At 38.2% G+C, this 24,504-nt stretch overlaps 2 protein-coding genes across 2 annotated transcripts; one reads left to right on the top strand and one right to left on the bottom strand.

Annotated features, from left to right (window-relative positions):
• Positions 1–247: 247 nt before the first annotated feature.
• On the bottom strand, positions 248–2,677 carry LRP88_04336 (beta-glucosidase; the record flags this gene model as incomplete). The annotated part of the gene is made up of 3 exons (XM_083240910.1): positions 248–309; positions 359–865; positions 925–2,677. The coding sequence occupies 3 exons, from the start codon at positions 2,675–2,677 to the stop codon at positions 248–250; spliced, it is 2,322 nt and encodes a 773-aa protein (XP_083103440.1).
• Positions 2,678–3,245: 568 nt separating this feature from the next.
• On the top strand, positions 3,246–5,037 carry LRP88_04335 (uncharacterized protein; the record flags this gene model as incomplete). Its single annotated transcript, XM_083240909.1, has 4 exons — positions 3,246–3,723; positions 3,777–3,880; positions 3,937–4,025; positions 4,092–5,037. The coding sequence occupies 4 exons, from the start codon at positions 3,246–3,248 to the stop codon at positions 5,035–5,037; spliced, it is 1,617 nt and encodes a 538-aa protein (XP_083103439.1).
• Between the last annotated feature and the right edge of the window lie 19,467 nt (positions 5,038–24,504).

Below are 24,504 nucleotides of genomic sequence, written 5' to 3'. Positions count from 1 at the left end.
ACATCCATTTCCCCATATGTTGATGAACTTAACCTTTGGCTGAAACTCAATCAGGGAGTGAGAAGCAAGCGACGTGCTTCCTGAAGAACCTAGTAGACGATGTCTTTCTCAACACCCACTGTCTGCTGCCCGAAAATACTAATAGAAGAGTTTCCTGCAAGAAGCTGATAGTCCCCTTTGACTATTCTCCACATGGAGCAATCCTCATCCCAAGTGGCGGCGGAATCAAAGTTCACTTCTATGTCCACTATGACCACTTGATTCGGTTCCAGTCTGACTTTAGCGAAACCTCCCAAAGACTTTGGAGGCCTAGGTATCAAAGACTCTGGGGGAGCGATATAGACCTGCACAATCTCACTGCCCGTGACTTTTCCAATGTTCTTGAATTCCACTTGGATCACAGACTTTCTGCCATCTTGCAAGATTTGGCGTCTTGGGTTCTTGAGACTCAGTCCAAATTTCGTGTAGGAGAGCCCAAAGCCGAAGGGGAAGAGTGCTCTGTCTGGATGCTGGTCGTAGTATCGGTACCCAACAAACACACCCTCTTCGTACCTAACCTCGAGCTTCTCAAGGTCTCCCGGAAAGTTGCCGTAGCAAGGTGTATCCGCGAAGGACCTTGGCATTGTCACAGGTAGCTTGCCGCCGGGGTTCACCATACCAAATAAAACGTCGGCGATAGAATTTCCAGCTTCCATACCTGGATACCAGGCTTGGATCACAGCCGAAACGGACGACAGCCAGGGCATTTCTATGGGGACGCCAGTGCAGTTCACGACTACGACGTTAGGATTGACCTTTGCAACGGCAGAAATCAACCGGTCTTGGGATCCTCTGGCCGGAAGAGACATGCTGCTCAAGTCTTGGCCTACGGTGGTACAGAAAGAACGATTAATCTTGGCATGAGATAAAAGGGATGTGTCTTACCTTCAGTTTCCCACTCTGTCGTGTTCCCTACGAAGACAATGGCGACCTCGGATGACGAGGCTGCCTCAACCGCCTCAGGCAGTATGTCTTCCTCATAGACTGGCTGCGGCATGAACCCAACACGGGTAGTCAAGAGCCCGTCAAAGAAAGAATTTGGAGTCAGGCGGTGAGGATCCGTCAGGCGCGCAAGAGACTCCACACGAATACGGTAACTCTGCCCTTGGATAAAGTCGTACTGGCAGGTTTCCTCTTTGTCGGCACCAAGTATGCAGGCAACAGGATCAAAGCTGTTGCCACAGTCGAGCACGAGTTTATCATCAACAAAGAGCTTGGATTCCCCCATGGCTGAAAAGCTCAAGTAATGGCGACCCGTGGTTGAGGGCCTGTACGTCCCATCAAGCGTAACAGAAGCTTGAACTTGCCTGCTCTCTGAATGTTGAAGGTTGGGCAGGTAAATTGCCGCCGTGACATTTCTCTTCTCGGCAGGCTCGCCAGCCAAGTCACGGTTTCTGTATCGCGACAGGGTCATGCCGGGTTTCCCGTCCAAGTCAAACAAATCGTCCTTCATGGGTTGAAGGTTGCGGAAGGTTTGGGCGCCCTTGGCGTAGCGAATGTCAACACCCTGGTCGGAGAGAAGTCGCTCGATCGCCTCGTAAGGCGTGACCTTATAGTGACAGTTGACCTTGGCAGAGCCTCCCCCAAAGGCGAGGCATTCTTTTGCTAGCCCCAGCAAAGCCACCGACGTCATTCTATCTGGGTTGAGCGGTAGAAGGCTGTCTTCGTTTCGCAGTAAAACGATGCCTTCTGCCCCTGCCTCCCGAATCAGGTCTGAGTGACGGGGGTCCAGAATAGCCCGCTCAGGTGGTGTATCCGGGTTCTCAAACTTGCCAGTCTTCTTGACAAACTCGAGGACTCTCAGCGCGGACGAATCGATATCCTCGATAGGCAATTCGCCGTTGTCGATTGCTGCCCGGACGTCTTCGTACTTGCGCTTCGCAGTTGGGCCAGGCATTTCTAGGTCAACGCCGGCGTGAATAGACTCAACCGTAGAGTTGGTGCCGCCCCAATCGCTCACGACGAGGCCCTTATAACCCCACTGATCCCGTAGTACGTGACGAAGCAGATACTCGCTCATGTCTGCATGATGTCCGTTGACGAGATTGTAGCTTGTCATGAAAGCCCAGGGTTTTGCCGCCTTGGCCACAATCTCGAATGGCTTCAGGTAGATCTCTCGCAGAGCCTTCTCGCTGATGATGACGTTGATCATGCGCCTCATGGTTTCCTGTTCGTTTGCGGCAAAGTGTTTGACCACGGCTGCAACACCGTTGGTCTGCAGGCCGTCGACGTACCGAGAGGCCAGCGTTCCAGCCAAGTAAGGGTCTTCAGAGAAGGACTCAAAGTTTCGGCCCCCGAGTGGTGATCTGTGAGGGCAAATCGTCGGGCCAAGCACACCGACAGCGCTCTTCATCTTGGCATCGTCTGCAAGAGCGGACGCGACACGGTAGACGAGGTCCCTGTCCCAGGTAGCGGCCAGGGAGACCGATGCTGGGAAGCAGGCGGCCTTGGGTCCATCGGTCATAGTGGCTCCGCGAGCTCCATTGGGGCCATCGGTGAACTTGGCTGAAGGTATTCCCAGACGCGGAATTGAAGTCGTTTCGAAGAAGCTCTGTCCGGCGAGTAGCGAGATCTTTTCCCGCGTGGTGAGTTGCTCCAACAGCGTTTGGGGATCGGATTCGGTGCGAGAGGTAACCATTTTCGCTTCTAGCTCCTGTTCACATTAGCCAGACTGGACCTCAACTGTCTGTGGCAATACAGTGTTGCCTTGAAGTACTTACCGAATATGCCCCAACCGCAGAAGTCAAGGCACCAGGGAGAATAATACAGCTCAAGGTACCACGCTCTACCTTAGTTGGCTTTATAAACGTCTTCCAGGCTGCGAGACCCCCGCCCTCGGCCATTCATCAACATCCGCCAACATCCATCAACGTCCGCTAACATCCATCAGCGCCGTGTCGGATCCGCGATAACCCGTGGAATCCCATCATATCCCGTCACGCCGCTAATTACCGTGAGATCCCGATTTCGTCAAACATGGTTCGGTTCTCCGCAGCTCCCCCGGTAAGGTGGGTTCCCAATGCACTCCACACACTTCCCCAGATTCCCCCACACCCCGCTCCGCCCTGCTAGAATTGTATATATATATACTCAGTGAATCGAACCCATTTCCAAGCAAAGATCTAATCACCACTACCCTCAGTCATCACCTTTCACCTTCCACAACCATCCTATCTATCCCGCCCTTCCCAAGAATCTTGTAGACGATGGCTTCTCCAGCCACTGACGAAAAAAACCCAACTAATGCGGCGCACCAACTGGAAGAAGAGTTCGTGGAACACGCCCAAGACACCCACGATGTCGACCGCGACCTGAAGTTTCTCGACGCTATAAAGGCCTACCCGAAGGCGGTTGGTTGGAGCGTCTTGCTCTCCACGGCCATCGTCATGGAAGGCTATGACCTCAAGTTGATTCCTCAGATGTTTGCTCAGCCTGCGTTTACCAGATCGTACGGTCGTCAGCTTGAGGATGGAAAGTATGAGATCTCTGCCCAGTGGCAGGCCGGCTTGTCCAATGGCGCCATTGTTGGCTCGTTGTTTGGACTATTGTTGGGCGGTTGGGTCGTGGAACGTGTTGGGTTTCGCAAGACAATGTTAGGGGCTCTCAGTGCCGTTACGGGTTTAATTTTCCTCCAGTTCTTTGCCCAGAATCTGGAGATGCTACAGGCTGCTCAGATACTCATTGGTGGGTGTTGTCTTGGGAGTTATTGCCCACTGCTAATCTTTGCCGAAATTTAGGACTTCCGATGGGCATTTTCCAGTCCATCACGACACATTACGCGGTTGAGATTACGCCTACCTGCCTCAGAGCATACCTGACGACTTATGTTAACCTATGCTGGGTACCAAACCCTCCCTGACGATTCATTTCCACTGGCATTGACTTTCTCTCCGCTAGGTCCTGGGCCAAATGTGTTCTTCGGGTGTCATGCGCGGGTTTGTACAACGCAGTGACCAGTGGGCTTTCCGAATCCCCTTCGCCATACAGTGAGTCTCAACCATCTACACCATGTACCTAGATGAACAACGTGTTTACTAATACAATGAAAACAGATGGATGTGGCCCCTACTGCTTGTGGTTGGAATCTTCTTTGCCCCAGAATCGCCGTGGTGGCTGGTGCGTCATGGAAAAATCGACGAAGCAAAGGCAGTCCTCCATCAACTTCAGTCTAGAAAACGGACCGACTTTGACGTTGACAATCGCATTGCATTGATGATAGCAACAACACAACACGAGCACGAGGTCAACACTGGAACAACATACGCGGCCTGCTTCAGGGGCACCAACTGCAGGAGAACCATCATCGCCATGGGTTGCTCCTTGGCCCAGGGCTTGTGTGGCGCTGGGTTCCGCAACTATTCAACATACTTCTATCTCCAAGCCGGACTACCCGCCGTGCAAGCTTTTAACATGACAATTGTTCAGTATGCGCTGGCTGTCATTGGCGCTTTTGCGGCATGGTTTCTCCTCCCATTCTTGGGTCGCCGCCAGCTCTATATTTGGGGTCTCGTGTCGATCGTGCTCTGTCATACAGCTACAGGTGGTATTGGAATTGCCTACCACAAACGTCAATCAACTGGGCTAGCATGGGCTTCTGGGTCTATGTTGCTGCTCTTCACTCTGATCTACGATATCACTATTGGTCCTGTCGCCTACGCCCTAGTATCCGAGATTCCCTCGGTGCTCCTCCGAGGCAAGACCATTGTTATCGCACGCATGTCCTACGTCATGTTCAGCATTGTAAGCAACACCATCACGCCATACATGCTGAATCCCTCACAGTGGGATTGGGGAGCTCGAGCCGGCTTCTTCTGGGCGGGTACAGCCTTGGTCATGCTCACGTTCGCATACTTCATGATCCCAGAGACAAAGGATAGGACGTTCTATGAGCTGGATAAGTTGTTTGAACAGGGTGTTTCAGCGAGACAGTTCTCTAAGACTGAGGTTGAGCCTATGGACGCAGTTCCCGTTGCTAAGAATGATAATTTTGATGCCTAAGTGTTATATGCGAAACTAGTATAACGTACATGATAAGCGAGTTAGCCAGGCAAGCGAGTTGGCCAAAAATCCCTCACCTAACATCTTCTCGATTTGATCAATTGATTCTTAACCACCTAGCATATCATCTACGAATTATAAGGCTAGAATGCTTCTTACCCTTTAGGCTTATTAAAATTAACTAAAACTTAGCTTCCAATAAGCTACAAAGATCTATAAGGTTAATTATAATACTCTTATTAATCGCTATAAAGGGATCTAATCTCAATGCGATACTATTAATAAATCGCGTTAACTATCTAATCTAGAGGAATAAATTATTATTTAATTTATTCTTAACTTAGATTTATAAGGATTTCCCTCTTAGCTTTATAATATTAAAGAAATAATTAATTAATTACTTATTAACTGCGATGCGCTACTAATTAGCATATATTAAGCTTTAAACTTTATTAAGTAATACCTAGAGATTAAGATCTATTTTTTTTATAAATATAACTACTAAAGAGCTAAGTATAAAGATTTAATTATTATTTATAATTAATATAATATAATATATATAATAAGTATATATTATATATAAATATATATTATACTTTTTTTATACCTTTAAGATAGAAATTATAATAAAAATACTATAAATTATTTTATTAATTAAAATTACTTATTATACTCTTTCTTAGATATCTTAATTACTACCTAATATATTCTTAAATTATAACTAGGCTTACTATAGATACTATAATGCTAAACTCTCGGTCGCATTAACCTCCCTTAACTATTACTCCTCGATAATTTAGCCATTACCTACGCATTAATATCTATTTAATTAATTACTTACCTTCCTTCCTTTATTATTATTACCCCTCTTTTCTATAATTAGGTCCTTTTTACCCTCTAGCGCTAGCTTAGTATCTTATTTACCTATTTAAGTTCTTTAACCCTAGCCTTAAGTAAGGCAACCTTATATATAATTATCTTTATTCCCTTAGAAGAAAACTATATAACTTCTAGAATTAACTCTAGGGAGCTACTTTTATACCTTTTTATTTACCTCTTAAGGTAATTTAACTAAGATTAAGCCTTAAGCATAGTCTTTAGGGTCTTTAAGACCCAAGGGGTTAATAGTTTAGCTACCTCCTTAGGCGGCGTTAGAGTCTATAGCTATATATTAAGCTTTAAGACTATACTTTCTAGGTTAAGAGAAATAAGCCTAGCTCCTTTAAAGACTAACTTAATATTTTTTTCTATTATAATAGCCTAAAATATAGCATAAAAGGCTAAAAAGAACTTAGTCTTTAAAATATAAGTTATAAAATATCTAATTAGAAGCTTTATTTCTTAATTATAAGTATTCTTAAGTATATTAAAGTACTTAATATTAAGTAATTAAAGTAAATAAGATAAATAAAGTAATATATAAAGCCTAATAATCTTATTCTCCTTATAATATCTCTTAAATTTAATAAAGTAGTAACTTTTATAGCTATTAAGGATTAGAAGATAATAGTAACTATTTAATCGCTTAGCTATGCACCGATTAAAGTGCTTAAGCCACTTAAGACTAGTCTCGTTATCGGTCTAGCTATTTTAGGTTATCGCAATAGCCTAATCGCCCGGGAGGTTACTTTCTTAGTATTAGTTAGCGAGGTAATATTAGCCCGCACTAATAATAAATGGCGGGATCGCTTAGTTATCTGCATTAATCGCCTAGATAGCTATAATCTATTCTTAGTTTCTAGGCTATACCGATTTTAGCTTTCTATGCCTTTCTATGCCTATAATAACCATTCTGCTCTAAATTATACCTATTATAAAGCTAGTCTTATTAATATTATAAATATTATCTAATTAGATGCTATACTTCGTGATTATATTTGCTATAAGCATAAATTAGTTATAGATAATAGCTAGATCTTTGTATTTAGCTCTCTAGTAGTTATATTTCTAAAAAAAACGCATTTTAAGCTCTAGGTATTATTTAATAAAGTTATAAGCCTAATGCGTACTAATTAGTAATATATTATAGTTAGTAAGTAATTAATTAGTTATTTTTTTTATACTATGCAGTCTAGGGAGAAATCCTTATAAGTCTAGGTCGAGAATAAAGTAAATAATAATTTATTTCTTAAGATTAAATAGTTAATGCGATTAAGGGATCTAATTATATCGCGATTAAATGCTATTCTGCTAGTGATATAGCCTATGCTTAGAGATCTTATAGAGGTTTATAGCGCATTAAATGCTTAGTTTTAAGTTATTTTAAAGTGCTTAAAGAGTAAAAAGAGTTTTAGCCTTAGTATTTAAGTCTAATATATTTAATAGTTAAAAAATTAATTAATTAAATAAAAAGTTAAGTATAAAAAGAAAAAATATAATATATACTTATATATAATATATACTTATTATATATATTATATAATAAGTAAGTAAAATAAATAAATAAGTAAAATATTTTTTTTAATTTTTAAAATAAAAATTATTATAAAAATATAATAAATTATTTAATTAATTAGAACTTATTACTATACTCTTCCCTAGATATCTTAATTATTACCTAATAGGTCTTTATATTATAGCTAGGCTTACCGTAGATACTATAATGCTGAACCCCCGGTCGCGCCGACCTCCCTTAACCACCACTCCGCGACGATTTAGCCACTACCTACGCATTAATATCCATTTGATTAATTACCTGCCTTCCTTCATCTAGAGTTATTTTACCTCTTTTCTATAGGCGGGTCCTTTTTGCCCTCCGCCGCCGGCTTAATATCTCATTCGCCTATCAAAGGTCTTAGACCTTAGACCTTAATAAGGCATTCTTATATATTATTACCTTTATTCCTTTTAAAAGAGACTTTAGGGCTTTTAGAATTAACTCAGGGGAGCTACTTTAATGCCTTCTAATTTATCTTTTAAGGTATTTAGACTAAGACCTAGCCTTAAGGATAGTCTTTAGGGTCTTTAAGACCTAAGGGTTAAAGGGGCTAGCCCCCTCCTTAACTAGTATTAAAATCTATAGCTATATATTAAGCTTTAAGACTATACTTTCTGGGTTAAGAGGAATAAGCTTAGCTCCTTTAAAACCTCTCTTAATATTTCTTTTTATTATAATAACTTAATATATAATATAAAAAGCTAAAAAGAACTTAGTCTTTAAAATATAAGTTATAAAATATCTAATTAGATACTTTATTTCTTAATTATAAGCCTTTTTAAGTAGCCTAAAGTACTTAATATTAAGAGGCTAAAATAAATAAAATAAATAAAGTAATATATAAAGCATAATAATATTATTCTTCTTATAATATATCTTAAAGTTAGCTAAATAATAGCTTTTATGCCTATTAAGGATTAAAAGATAATAGGGACTAGTTAATTAGTTAGTTATATGCTAATTAAATTGCTTTAACTACTTAAGACCTATCTCGTTATCGGTCTAGCTATTTTTAGACGTCGCAATAGCCTAATCGCCTGGGAGGTTACTTTCTTAGTACTAATTAGCGAGGTAATATTAGCCCATAACTACGATAAATAGCTAGATAGCCTAGCCTTCTGCATTAATCGCCTAAATAACTATAACTCATTCCCGGTCTCTAGGCTATATTAATTTTAGTCTTTTATGCCTTTCTAAGCCTATAATAATTATTCTGCTCTGAATTAGGCTTATTATAAAGCTAGTCTTATTAAAGTTATAGATATTACCTAGGGTAATATTATATTTCGCGATTATATTCTCTATAAGCCTAAACTAATCGCAAATAATAATTAGATTTTTATATTTAGCTCTCTAATAGTTATATTTATAAAAAAAATATATCTTAAGCTCTTAATATTACTTAATAAAGTTAGAAGCTTAGCGCTTATTAATAGGTAGTATATTATAGTTAGTAAATAATTAATTAGCTATTTCTTTAATACTATATAGTTATAAGGGAAATCCTTATAAATCTAGGTTAAGAATAGATTAAATAATAATTTATTCCTCTAGATTAAATAATTTCTATAACTTTAATATAATATTATATAGAGAAAAAATACCTTATTACTAGCGCTATAGTATTATAAGACTAACTTTATAGATCTTTGCGGCGTATTAAAGAGATAATTTTAAGTTATTTTAAAGGGCTTAAAAAGTAAGAAGGATATTAGCTTTTTTATTTAATTATAATATATTAAGTAATTAGGAATTAATTAATTAAATAGAGATAATATTAATTAAGGGATTTTTATTTTACTTATTTATTTATTTTACTTACTTATTATATATATTATATTTATAATAAATATAATTATAAAATATAATATCTAATTAAATAATATCTATAATATTAATAAGACTAGCTTTATAATAAGTAATATATATAATAAGTAAGTAAAATAAATAAATAAATAAAATAAAAATTCCTTAATTTATATTATTTTTATTTAATTAATTAATTTCTAACTAATATATATAATAAGCTTATATCCTAGATAAGTATATATCTTAAAAATCTTTACCTTTTATATTAGAAATCGCTATAAAAACACTATAAACCATTTAATTAATTAAAACTACTTACTATACTCTTCCCTAGACGTCTTAATCACTACCTAATAGGTTCTTATATTATGACTAGGCTTACCATAGATACTATAATGCTGAACCCCTGGTCGCGCTGACCTCCCTTAATTACTACTCCGCGACGATTTGGCTACTACCTACGCATTAATATCTATTTAATTAATTGCCTGCCTTCCTTCCTCTACTATTATTACCCCTCTTTTCTATAGTCTAGTCCTTTTTGCCCTCCGGCGCCGGCTTAGTATCTTATTTGCCTGTTTAAGATCTTTGACCCTGGCCTCGAGTAAGGCAACCTTATATATAACTATCTTTGTTCCCTTAGAAGAAGACTATATAGCTTCTAGAATTAACTCTGGGGAGCTACTTTTATGCCTTTTAACTTATATCTCGAGGTATTCTAACTGAGATTGAGCCTTAAGCACGGTCTTTGGGGTCTTTAAGACCCAAGGGGTCAAGGGTTTAGCTACCTCCTCGGCAGGCATTGGAGTCCGTAGCTATATATCAAGCTTTAAGACTATACTTTCTAGATTAAGAGGAATAAGCCTAGCTCCTCTAAAGGCTAACTTAATATTTTTTTCTATTATAGTAGCCTAAAATATAGCATAAAAGGCCAGAAAGAACTCAGTCTTTAAAACATGGGTTATAGAGCATTTAATTAAATGCTTTATTTCTTAACCATAAGCGCTCTTAAGCACGCTAAAGCACCTAATGTCAAGGGGCTAAAGTAGATGAGATAAATGAGGCGGCATATAGAGCGTAATAATATTATTATCTTAGTAATATCTCTTAAAATTAATAAAATAATAACTTTTATAGCTATTAAGGATTAAGAGATAATAAGAACTAATTAATTAATTAGTTATATACCGGTCAAAGTACTTTAGCCACTCTAGATTAGTCTCGTTATTTATCTAGCCATTTTAGGTCATCGCAATAGCCTAATCGCCCGGGAGGTTACTTTCTCGGTACTAGTTAGCGAGGTGATATTAGCCCGCACCGATAATAAACGGCGGGATCGCCTAGCCTTCTATATTAATCGCTTAGATAACTATAATCTATTCCTAGTTTCTAGGCTATACTAATTTTAGCTTTCTATACCTATCTATGCCTATGATAACTATTCTGCTTTAAATTATACCTATTATAAAGCTAGTCTCATTAAAGTTATAGATATCTTCTAATTAGATACTATACTTCGCGATTATATTCGCTATAAGCATAAACTAGTTATAGATAATAGCTAGATCTTCGCACTTAGCTCTCTAGTAGTTATATTTCTAAAAAAAACGCGTCTTAAGGTCTAGGTGCCACTTAATAAAGTTAGAAGCCCAGCGCTTGCCGACGGGTAGCGCATCGCGGTCGGCAAGCAATTAGTTAGCTATTTCTTTAATACCACGTAGTCGCGGGGGAAATCCTCGCGAATCTAGGTCGAGAATAAACTAAATAATAATCTATTCCTCTAGATTAGATAGTTTACGTGATTTAGGAATCTAATCGCGTTAAGATTATATACCTTTTTAGCGGCGACCTAGCTTTTTAGGGCAGATATTATAGATTAATATAGCGCGTCGGATATGTAATTTTGGGTTATTTTAAAGTGCTTAAAGGGCAAGAAGTATATTACCCTCGCTATTAAATTTAGATATGTTTAGTAGTTAAGAATTAATTAATTAAATAGAAGAGAGAGAGATTAAGGGATTTTTAGGATATATACTTATCTAGGATATAAGCTTATTATATATGTTACCTAATATATTATAATTAAATAAAAAAGCTAATATTTTTTTTACTCTTTAAGCCCTTTAAAATAACTTAAAATTATCTCTTTAATATACTATAAAGATTTATAAAGTTAGTCTTATAATGCTATAGTGCTAGTAATAAGGTATTTTTTCTCTATATAATATTATATTAAAGTTATAAAAATTATTTAATCTAAAGAAATAAATTATTATTTAATTTATTTTTAACTTAAATTTATAAGAATTTCCCCCGCGATTATATAATATTAAAGAAATAACTAATTAATTACTTACTAGCCGCAATATATTACCTATTAATAAGTACTAGGCTTCTAACTTTATTAAGTAATATTAAAAGCTTAAGATATATTTTTTTTATAAATATAATTATTAAAGAGCTAAATATAAAAATCTAGCTATTATTTGCGATTAATTTAGGCTTATAGAGAATATAATTATAAAATATAATATTATTTTAAGTAATATTTATAACTTTAATAAAACTAGCTTTATAATAAGCTTAATTTAAATTAAAATAGTTATTATAAGTATAAAAAGATATAAAAGACTAAAATTAATATAGCCTAGAGACTAAGAATAGGTTATAGTTATTTAGGCGATTAATATAAAAGGCTAGGCTATCTAGCTATTTATTATAGTTATAAGCTAATATTACCTCGCTAATTAGTATTAAGAAAGTAACCTCCCGGGTAATTAGGCTATTATGATATCTAAAAATAGCTAGACTGATAATAAGATAGGTCTTAAGTAGCTAAAGCACTTTAATTAGCATATAACTAACCGATTAACTAGTCCCTATCATCTTTTAATCCTCGATAGGCATAAAAGCCACCACTCGGCCGACTTTGAGATATATTACGAGGAGAATAATATTATCACGCTTTATATACCGCCTTATTTGTCTTATTTGCTTTAGCCCCTTAATATTAAGTATTTTAACCTACTTAAGTAGGCTTATAGTTAGGAAATTAAGCATCTAATTAGATGCTCTATAACCCATGTTTTAAAGACTAAGTTCTTCTTAGCCTTTTATGCCATATATTAGGTTATTATATTAAAAATAAATATTAAATTAGTCTTTAAAAGGGCTAGGCTTATTTCTCTTAACCTAAAAAGTATAGTCTTTATAAAAGACTAAAAAATATAAATTATAAGGTCTAAATAAGGTATAGGGTAGGTAATAGAGATAGGAGGTAAATAAGTGGTAGAGTTAGTCCTTATAAAAAGCTAATTAGCTAGGTAAGGAATTATAGAGTAATAAAAGTAAAATAAATAAATAGTAGGGTTAAAATAAAGAAGACTAGCTTCTTATTAGTATTTTTATTATTTAAATTAGTTAAAGATCTAAGGAGTTATCTTAAAGAGAGAATCTATAGCTTATATATCTAATTGCTTGGAATTTATTAGCCCGAATCGGATAAAAGTTATACCGTTGGATAGCCCTAATTCCGGGCTTTAAAACCCTATTAGTTTTGCTAGTTGCGGATAACTAAAAGCCGAGTTATGGCATAATAAAAGTTAAAACCTATAGGATTTTAAACTAGGATATTTAAAACCAGATAGGAAATACCCTTTAAAAGGAAACAGCTTTAATAGAGTTATTAGGTTTATAATAAAGCCCTAAGTCCAAGGTCATATAACCTTCCTAAAAGGAAATAAGCCTAAAAGGGGCAGTATTAACACTCCCTTATATCTTGCTTATCTAAGTAGATATTACTTAGGTAAGCCTTTTATAAAAAAGCGCATAGGTTATAATATAAGGTAATAAAATCCTAAGCTTATATCTTATAAGCTTATTTTTTTAGAATTTTATTTTATAAAAGGCCTTCTTAAAAATAAGGTATTTTATAAAATACTAGCTTAGTAATAGTTTTATAAAAATCTAAAAAAATTTATATAATTTTTTTAAATTAATATAACATACTTAATAAGTATGCAAATTAGATAAGTATATAGATTAAAAATCTTAACCTCTAAGATATAAATCGCAATAAAAACATAATAAACTATTTAATTAATTAAAATTACTTATTATATTTTTCCCTAGATATCTTAATTACTACCTAATATATTCTTATATTATAACCGGGCTTACCGCATATACTATAGCACTAAACCCCCGGTCGCGCTGACCTTCCTTAACTACTACTTCTCGACGATTCGGCCACTACCTATGCATTAATATCTATCTGATTAATTGCTTACCTTCCTTTATCTAGAGTTATCTTCCCTTTTTTCTATAGGCGGGTCCTTTTTGCCCTCTGCCGCCGGCTTAATGCCTTATTTGCCTATCGAAGGTCTTAGATCTTAGCCCTTATTAATGCCATCTCATATATAACCGCCTTTGTTCCCTTAGAAAGAGACTTTAATGCTTCTAGAATTAATTTAGGAGAGCTACTTTTATGCCTTTTAATTCTTCTTTTAAGGTATTTAGACTAAGATTAGGCCTTAAGGATAGTCTTTGGGGTCTTTAAGACCTAAGGGTTAGAGGGGCCAGCCTCCTCCTCGGCAGGCGTTGGAGTCCATAGCTGCATATTAAGCTTCAAGACTATACTTTCTAGGTTAAAAGGAATAAGCCTAGCCCCTTTAAAGGCTGCCTTAATATTTTTCTTTATTATAGTAGCTTAAAATGCGGCGTAGAAGGCCGGGAAGAATTTAGTCTTTGAAACGTGGGTTATAGAGCATCTAATTAGATGCTTTATTTCTCGACTATAAGCCTTCTTAAGTAGCCCAAAGTAACCGACGTCAAGGGGCTAGAGTAGATAAGATGAATAAGGCGGCATATAGAGCGTGATAATATTATTTTCCTCGCAATATATCTCAAAGTCGGCCGAGTGGTGACTTTCGTGGCTATCGAGGATTAAAAGACGATAGGGACTAGTTGATCGGTTGGTTATATGCTGATTAAAGTGCTTTAGCCACTCGAGACCTATCTCGTTATCGGTCTAGCCATTTTGAGACGTCGCAATAGCCCAATCGCCCGGGAGGTTGCTTTCTTAGTACCAATTGGCGAGGTGATATTGGCCCGTAACCACGATAAACGGCTGGATAGCCCGGCCTTCCGCATTGATCGCCTGAATGACTGTAACCCATTCCCGGTCTCCAGGCTGCACTAATTTCGGTCTTCCACGCCTTTCTGCGCCTATGACGACTATCCCGCTTTGAATTAGGCCTATTATAAAGCTAGTCTCATCAAAGTTATAGATATCTTCTAATCAGATGCCATATTTCGCGATTATGTTCTCAACGAGCCTAAACTAATTGCGAATAATAGTTAGATCTTCGCATTTAGCCCTCTAATAGTTATATTTATGAAAAAAACGCGTCTTAAGCTCTAGGTATCACTTAATAAAGTTTCTAGCCTAGCGCTTGCCGATGGGTAGCGCGTTGCGGTCGGCGAGTAATTAGTTAGCTATTTCTTTAATACTACGCAGTCGCGGGGGAAATCCTCGTGAATCTAGGTCGAGAATAAATTAGATAATAATCTGTTCCTCTAGATCAGATAGTTTACGTGATTTAGGGATCTAATCGCAACGCGCAGATATGCCATGCTGTCGGCGATAGAGAGTAGTATAAGAGATTTCATAAACCTTTGCGGCGCATCGGAGACTTAATTTTAGGTCATTTTAATAGGCCTAGAGCGCAAGAAGGATATTAGCCTCTCTATTTAATTGTGGCATATTAGGTAGTTGAGAATTAATTAATTAAATAGAAATGTTATAGGATAAGGGATTTTTAATCTGCATTGTAACGGTCCAGCTGAGTATATTGACAACTAGCTGAACGACTCTAATAAGTATCCTAAAGCTAAGAAAGAAAGGAAAAGAAAGTAAAAAAGGAGAAGCGAAAAGAGCCCCTTTTAGCTGTTGAGCTTATGTGGGTCTTAGTCGAGAGTGCAAGCCGAGACCCCCACGGGCTCAGCCCGTTATAATACCCCCCTCCTCTCCTCTTCCAGGGGGAGGTTTAGATCCTATCCTGCTATGCTGAGCCTCATAGCGTGCTAAAGCTATTATATTAACCATTTGATTAAGTGGTTCCCACGTTGGCTTCACGTAGCCCGTCCATTTCACTAGGGCTTTCTATTACTTGCGTACCTTCTTAACTTATAAGATCTCCTTAACTTTATATTCCTCGCCATCATCCGTTAGTATGGCAGGCGGCTAATAGTCATCAGACCGCTGGGAAGGCAATGGGTCATCCGTAGCTAGCCGTAAGAGGGAAATATAGAACACGTTATGGATCCCTGGGGGGGTATTAAGGCGGCAAGCGTGTGATCTGATAGTCTCAAGGACGGTGTACTTAGCTGAGAGCCAGTCGAACTTCCTAGAGGGTCGGTCTGAATGTATATAACGGAGTCGTAGCCACACCTTATCTCCTGGTTTAAACTGATTAGATGGTTGCCGTCGGGTATTTGCGTTCTCCTCTTGTCGCTCTTGCGCTGAGGCCATCGCGGCCTGCGCCCATTCGGTAGCTTCTTTTAGTCTTTGGATGATAGACTCGGCCCGAGCTACCGGCGACTTCCCATCTGGTCGGAGCCGTTTATTGATCTCGATAGGTTCCAGGTTATAGCCGTGCGTGAGGAAGAATAGACTTAGTCCTGTAGATATTGCTAGACGGTTGTTGATAGCCACTGCTGCTGCAGGCAGGAGTTCGTCCCAGTCATCCTGTGCATAGGTAGCGAAGATATGGATATATCTCTTAACCTCCTGATTGGCCCTCTTTGTAGCTCCATCGGTCTCGGGGTGCCAGGCTATTGATAGCCTCTGTTGGATGCAGAGCAGCTTGCATAGCCTCTTCTACATTCGGCTTATGAATTAGGTCCCTTTATCTATTATAATTCCCCTAGGGATGCCGTGGTGTTAGACGAAGCACTATAATAGGGTCTTAGTAATAGCACTAGTCGTAATCTCCTTTATAGGTTTAAGGATAATGCTCTTTGAGAGACGGTTTATAATAACTATAAGGTTTATAGAATTATTTGATTAAGTAGGTGGGAGGTCTATAATGAAGTCGATAGATATCTCTGACCAGATCTGGTCTGGGATTAGGAGCGGCTTTAAGAGGCCACGGCGTTTCTCTCTCTAGATAGTACTCTAGCTACAAGTATTACAATTCCGTATGAATTGCTATATGTCTAAGTCAAGTCCTAGCTAATAGAACCGTCTGCTAATAAGGGACTTTAGTATATCCCGTCCTGGGTGACTAGTGAGCGCTGAATCGTGCGTGTCTTAGATGATCCTCGTATGGAGCGGCTCGTAGCTCGGGACCTATATCTGCTTACGCTAATAGAGCCGTTCTCCCTCGTCGATTAAGCATTCAGATAGCATAATAGGGAGTCCCTACTATAAAGGTAGCCGCCTTTCGCCTTATTACACGGCCTTATGGATTAGCTAGTATCGGTTATGTTGCTATAATCCTTGGTCCCATAGTTGTTGTAGTTGACTATCGGCAAAAGGGTTCTTAATTTATCTATCTCGGTCTACTTCTTGATCTCCGGGTTGGTCTATATCACCCTTCGAAATATAGCCTGCTTTTCCCCTTATGATTAGATGCTTCTTATCTTTCCTTTCGCTTAGCTATAAGAGCTGTAGGTACCGGCCTCTAATCCGGTCATCCTTGTGATCTTCTGGCATATCCTGCTCTCGTCGTGAGAGGGCATCTAGGACGATAGCCTCTTTGCTAGGTCGGAATTAGATTATAAAGTTAAACTGTGATAATATCTCTACCTAGCGGACCTGCCTTTCGCTAAGCTGCTGCTTCTTCATAAAGTATCGGAGGTTAAGGTAATCCGTGAGGATCAGGAAGGAGGCTATGCTCCTTAATTCCGCGTCTTAGTGTTCTAAATAGCGGATAATTATAAGTAGCTTTTTATCGTGGATTAGATAGTTGCATTTAATAGGTAGGTTCTTCTTTAAGAAGAAAGCTACTAGCCAGAGGACTTTATCCTCTCTTACTTATAAAAGGGCACCCCTAGTGATATATCTAGAAGAGTTAGTCTTAAGGATTGTCTCTCGGTCGGGGTCCTATTAGGCCAATATGGGTGCGCTAATGAGGAGCGCTTTAAGCTCCTTAAAGGCCATTTAGTAACTATTTGACCAAATGAATGTGGCCTCTTTCTTTGTTAGGGCTATGAGAGGTAATGCGATAGAGGAGAACCTCGGGATAAACTACTAATAATAGTTTGTAAAGCCTAAGAACCTTTTAACTTCCTTAACTGAATAGGGCCGCTCTTATAGTTAGATTGCCTTTACTTTCTCTGGGTTAACTTAAATTCCTCGCCTAGCTTTAATAATAAATCTAAGGTATTTAATACTTATGGTCTTAAATTCGCATTTATTAATATTAATCTATAGGCCTGCCTCTTATAACCTCTAGAGGACTAGCTTTACCTTCTTCCTATAGTCGGCTAGGGACCTATCTGAGTAGATAAGGATATTATTAATATAGGCTAAGCAGAACTTATCTAGGTAGTCCCATAGCGTGTAATTAATATATTATTAGAAGGTCGCTAGGGCGCCCATAAGGCTAAATAGTATAACTAGCTATTTATAAAGGCTATACCAGGTATGAAACGCTGTTTTCTACTTGTCTCCCTCTTGCACCCGCACCTTATGAAAGGCAGTGATTATATCTAGCTTAGTTAACCACTTTGCCTTAGATAGGGACCTTAAAGTCTCTTTAATAAGCGGTAGTGGGTATTGGTCCTTCTTAGTGATCGCATTAAGACCTCGGTAGTCTACGCAGAACTATAAGCTGCCCCTTGGCTTCTATATAAAGAGGACGGGGGCTAAGGCAAGGGAACTACTAGCACGTATGAATCCCTTATTAAGTAACTCCGTTAGGGTTCTTCTGAGAATAATTAATTCCTCGCGAGATATTCTATATAGGGGGCCCTAAGGGGGCTCTTTCTCCTTTCTATTAGGCCCTTATTCTAATGGGATCCTATGGTTAGTACCGGGTCGGTATAGTAGTAATTAATTAGTAAGCTTCTAATTAAATGCTCTTAAGAACTCATAGTAGTGCTTAGGGAGCTTTTCCCTTGGATTTAATCTCTTCTTTAGTGCGAGGGCCTTTTTAATATCTAGAAGGCTTATAGAAAATACTCTTAGGCTATTGTATTTTCCCTTTTATTTCTTAGTGTATTAAATTAGACCTATGAAGACTATGCTAGTTAGGCCTAGTAGATTAAGTTATTAGAAGCTCTTAGAGTCTTGCTTGTTTACCTAGTGGTTATATAAGCCTATATATAGTTGTCCTCTTATAGGCTAAATAATAATATCCTCTTCGTCTATCTAGGTTCGTCTAAGGATAACTTTGTCTCCCTGGCCTATTATAATATAGAGGAAGACTTATTTCTTGCGGTAGCTATTAATATCTATATCTATATATATTACGTGCCTAATAGCACCTGGCGAGGATATGTTTACCTGCTCGAGTGTTCGTGGGATGATAGGAATACGCGGCAGGCGTAGCTTGCGGGTAAGGGCATCGGCGATCGTTCTATAGCATAGATATCCACTGTTAATAAGGGCTATTAAGTAATATTCTCGATTGATCCCTATATTAATATAGAAAGGTTAATTATCTATTTAATCCTCTAGCTCCTCCCACTTAGCTTGAGCCTATTAGTGCTCTTAACGGCGATTTTAGTTAGGAGCTACTTATTTTCTAATTCCTCCGCCGAGGCTGCCTCGCTTAGGCTACTGGCTTTGTCTTTATCGCTCAGGTCTTAGTCCCTCTTCTTCCTTGGCTTGCTCCCTATAGCCCTGGTTTTACGCTTAGGCTTCCTTGCCTCTTCTGAGTCTTACCGGCTTCTTTGGTGTTGAGTGCAGTGAGCGATAATATAGCTAACCTCGCCGCATCGGTAGCATTTCCGCCTATCTGGGAGCTTCGATTTATATCTCCTGACCTTCGTGGGTTCCCAATCTATATGATCAGATGCCTCCTTTGACGGCGGTGACCTCTGTCTGGGTTATTCCTGGTTAGGGCTTGGGCCTCGTCGCTGCTCCTACTGGTTGCCTAGCTTCTGGTTATAGAAGCGGAGCTCTTCTAAGTTGGCCCCAAGGCTCTACAGCGCGTTGATAAAGGAGGGATATATCTTCGGCAAACTAAGCTGGCCTGTAAGGTGGGAACAGAGCTCTTGGTTGACTATATGCTTAAGGGCGTTAATCCGCACTGAGTCTACCTAGCTAGCTCCTCTGCTATCTGCGAGCTCCCTCTTGAACTTAGGGAGGAAGGATGCGAAGCTCTCCTTGTCTCCTTATCTTATTATCTCTAGCCGGCTAAGAGCTCGCTGCTTAATATTTAGGTCCCCATAGTAGCTAGCTAAGTATGTCATAAATTCGCTTGGCTTAAATTGCTGGTTTGAGCCTTTTTTTTTAAAGAAGGCTGCTGCTATCGCTTGTGGCGTTTTAGCTAGTCTAGAGTAGATATAGGCGAATTAATCCGATGGTTCGCTAAGGGCAGGGTTATTAACGCGTAGTTTGCTTTATATTTCGAGTTGCTAGGCCCGGAACTTCCGTCGAGTTCCGTTAAATCGTGGGGGGTCTAAGAGGATTGGTTTCCTCTTTATTGATGGTCGTTCCGGCGAGGAGCTTCGTTGAAGTTCGGGTCTGGCTGTATTCAGGGGCTCCAGCGGTTGCGGCGTTAGAGCTAGTGTTATAATCGCCGATTGGATGGCGCGAATCTGATTCCTTGTCTCCTCGCGGTCGGTTTCTCGTTCGGCGCGTAGGGCTCGTAGTTCCTCTGACATTTATGTCATCATTTGCATTATCATCTGGGAGGCTTGGCTGGGGGAGCCCCCGTCTTGGTTGAGAGCTTCCATCGTGGAAGCTGCTTATATCGATCGTTCGTGTCGGTTCGTCTCGTTGGGCAGGGTCGATTGATCAAATGCTTATCCCTTTGGGGGATCTTCCACTAATCGCTCTGGTAGCGAGGTCTTAGGGGGGGGAACTTCTGCTACTCGTGATTTGCACGAGGTCTTCGCAGGGATATACTCAGCTTGACCGCCACACAGGTAGGAGCCTTCTACTACTCGTGATTGGCACGAGGTCTTCGTAGAGGTACACACATAGCTCGACCGCCACATAGGCAGGAGCCTTCTGCTCTTCCGGGCTTAATCACATAGAAAGCCGAGCAGGGACTAGACCAATTAACCTAATTAATTGGTCTTCCTATTGAAGGACGTAGCTTTAGGATAATATAATGGTCCAGCTGAGTATATTAATAACTAGCTGAATGACTCTAACGAGTATCCTAAAGCTAAGAAAGAAAGGAAAAGAAAGTGAAAAAGGAGAAGCGAAAAGAGCCCCTTTTAGCTGTTGAGCTTATGTGGGTCTTGGTCGAGAGTGCAAGCCGAGACCCCCACGGGCTCAGCCCGTTACATGCATGCTTGTCTGATCCGCATGCTTATTAAGTACATTACTTAATAAGTAAGTAACGTACTTGATAAGCATGCGGATCAGACAAGCATGCGGATCAAAAATCCCTCATCTTATAACATTTCCATTTAATTAATTAATTCTCAACCACCCAATATGCCATAGTCAAATAAAGAGGCTAATATCCTTCTTGCGCTCTAGGCCTATTAAAATGACCTAAAATTAAGTCTCCGATGCGCCGCAAAGGTCTATGAAATCTCTTATATTACTCTCTATCGCTGATAGCATAGTATATCTGCGCGTTGCGATTAGATCCCTAAATCACGCAAACTATCTGATCTAGAGGAATAGATCATTATCTAATTTATTCTCGACCTAGATTCACGAGGATTTCCCCCGTGACTGCGTGGTATTGAAGAAATGGCTAACTGATTGCTTGCCGACCGCAACGCGCTACCCATCGGTAAGCGTTAGGCTAGAAACTTCATTAAGCGACACCCAGAGCTTAAGACGCGTTTTTTTCGTAAATATAACTATCAGAGGGCCAAATATAAAGATCTAACTATTATTCGCAATTGGTTTAGGCTCGTTGAGAACATAATCGCGAAATACGGCATCCGATTAGAAGATATCTATAACTTTGATGAGACTGGCTTTATGATAGGCCTGATTCAGAGCGGGATGGTCGTCATAGGCGCAGAAAGGCGTGGAAGACCGAAATTAGTGCAGCCTGGAGACCGGGAATGGGTTATAGTCATTCAGGCGATTAATGCGGAAGGCCGGGCTATCCAGCCGTTCATCGTGGTTACGGGCTAATATCACCTCGCTAATTGGTACCAAGAAAGCAACCTCCCGGGCGATTAGGCTATTGCGACGTCTTAAAATGGCTGGACCGATAACGAGATAGGTCTCGAGTGGCTAAAGCACTTTAATCAGCACATAACCAACCGATCAACTGGTCCCTATCGTCTTCTGATCCTCGATGGCCACGAAAGTCACCACTCGGCCGACTTTGAGATATATTGCGAGGAGAATAATATTATCACGCTCTATATGCCGCCTCATTCATCTCATCTACTCCAGCCCCTTGATATTGGTTGCTTTGGGCTATTTAAGAAGGCTTATGGTCGAGAAATAGAGCATCTAATTAGATGCTCTATAACCCACGTTTCAAAGACTAAATTCTTCCCGGCCTTCTACGCCGCATTTTAAGCTACTATAATAAAGAAAAATATTAAGGCAGCCTTTAAAGGGGCTAGGCTTATTCCTTTTAACCTAGAAAGTATAGTCTCAAAGCTTGATGTGTAGCTATGGACTCTAACGCCTACCGAGGAGGAGGCTGGCCCCTCTAACCCTTGGGTCTCAAAGACCCTAAAGACTATCCTTAAGGCCTAATCTTAGTCTAAATACCTTAAAAGAAGAATTAGAAGGCATAAAAGTAGCTCTCTTGAATTAATTCTGGAAGCATTAAAGTCTCTTTCTAAGGGAACAAAGGCGGTTATGTATGAGATGGCATTAATAAGGGCTAAGATCTAAGACCTTCGATAGGCAAATAAGGCATTAAGCCGGCGGCGGAGGGCAAAAAGGACCCGCTTATAGAAAAGAGGGAAGATAACTCTAGATGAAGGAAGGCAAGCAATTGATTAGATGGATGTTGATGCGTAGGTAGTGGCCGAATCGTCGAGAAGTGGTGGTTAAGGAAGGTCGGCGCGACCGGGGGTTTGGCGCTATGGTATATGCGGTAAGCCCGGTTATAATATAAGAATGTATTAGGTAGTGATTGAGATATCTAGGGAAGAATATAGTAAGTAGTTTTAATTAATTAAATAGTTTATTATGTTTTTATTGCGATTTATATCTTAGAGGTTAAGATTTTTAATTTACATACTTGTCTGATCCGCATGCTTATTAAGTATGTTACTTATTTATTTTACTTACTTATTATATATATTAATTAAAACTACTTATTATATTTTTCCTTAAATATTTTAATTACTACCTAATAAGTCCTTATATTATAATTAGACTTACTATAAATACTATAATATTAAACTCTTACTTATACTAACCTCTTTTAATTACTACTCCGCGATAATTAAGCTACTACCTATATATTAATATCTATTTAATTAATTACTTACCTTCCTTCCTCTATTATTATTATCCCTCTTTTTTATAATTAGGTTTTTTTTGCCCTCTAGCGCCGGCTTAGTATTTTATTTGCCTCTTAAAGGTCTTTATTCTTAGCGGTTAATAAGGCAACCCGATGCATAATTACCTTTATCCCCTTTGTAAGAGACTATAGAGCTTCTAAAATTAACTCTAGGGAGCTGCTTTAATGCCTTCTAATTTGTCTTTTAAGGTATTTAGACTAAGATCTAGCCTTAAGCATAGTCTTTAAGGTCCTTAAGGCCCAAGGGGTTAACGGTTTAGCTGCCTCCTTAACAGGCATTAGTATATATAGCTATATATTAAGCTTTAAGATTATATTTTCCATATTAAGAGGAATAAGCCTAGCTTCTCTAAAAGCCCCCTTAATATTTTATTTTATTATAATAGCTTAAAATATAATATAAAAGGCTAAAAAGAACTTAGTCTTTAAAATATAAGTTATAAAGTATCTAATTAGATACTTTATTTCTTAACTATAAGTACTCTTAAGCACGCTAAAGTACCTAATATTAAGGGGCTAAAATAAATAAGAGGAGTAAGGTAATATATAAAGCCTAATAATTTTATTTTCCTTATAATATCTCTTAAATTTAATAAAGTAATAACTTTTATAGCTATTAAGGATTAAGAGATAATAGATATTAATTAATTAATTAGTTATATACTAGTTAAAGTGCTTAAGCTACTCGAGACTAGTCTCGTTATTAGTCTAGCTATTTTAGGTCATCGTAATAGCCTAATCGCCCGGGAGGTTACTTTCTCGGTACTAGTTAGCGAGATAATATTAGCCCGCACTAATAATAAACGGCGGGATCGACTAGCCTTCCGCATTAATCGCCTAAATAACTATAATCTATTCCTAGTTTCTAGGCTATATTACTTTTAGCTTTTTATGCCTTTCTATGCCTATGATAACTATTTCACTTATAATTATGCCTATAAGAAAGCTAGTCTTATTAATATTATAGATATTATCTAATTAGATGCTATACTTCGTGATTATATTTACTATAAGCTAAAATTAATTATAGATAATAATTAGATCTTTGCACTTAGCTCTCTAATAGTTATATTTATAAAAAAAATATATCTTAAGGTCTAGGTATTACTTAATAAAGTTTAAAGCCTAGCATATATTAATTAGTAATACATCGCGGTTAATAAGTAATTAATTAGTTATTTCTTTTATACTATATAGCTAAGGGGGAAATCCTTATAAATCTAGGTTAAGAATAAACTAAATAATAATTTATTCCTCTAGATCTAATAGTTTATATAATTTTAGGATAATATCGCATTAAGATTATATGCTATTATGCTAATAACGTAAGGCATAGTAATTAACCTAGTAGAGCCTTATAGTTTATTATAGTTTTAAATCTAGGTTATTTTAAAGAGCCTAAAGTATAAGAAGTAATCTAGCTTCTTTATTTAATTAAGATATATCTAGTTATAAGGAATTAATTAATTAAATAGTAATAATATTAGATAAGGGAATTTTAGTATACTTACTTGTTTAGTGCACTCGCTTATTATATATATTATAAAATTTTTTTAGATTTTTATAAAACTATTACTAAGCTAG

This window comes from Fusarium phalaenopsidis, assembly GCF_050370095.1.
Source record: "Fusarium phalaenopsidis strain FUZ10S chromosome Unknown contig_32290, whole genome shotgun sequence".
Classification (NCBI taxonomy): domain Eukaryota; kingdom Fungi; phylum Ascomycota; class Sordariomycetes; order Hypocreales; family Nectriaceae; genus Fusarium; species Fusarium phalaenopsidis.
The sequence above is the reverse complement of the archived record's forward strand: the minus strand, read 5'-3'. Positions and strand labels throughout refer to the sequence as shown.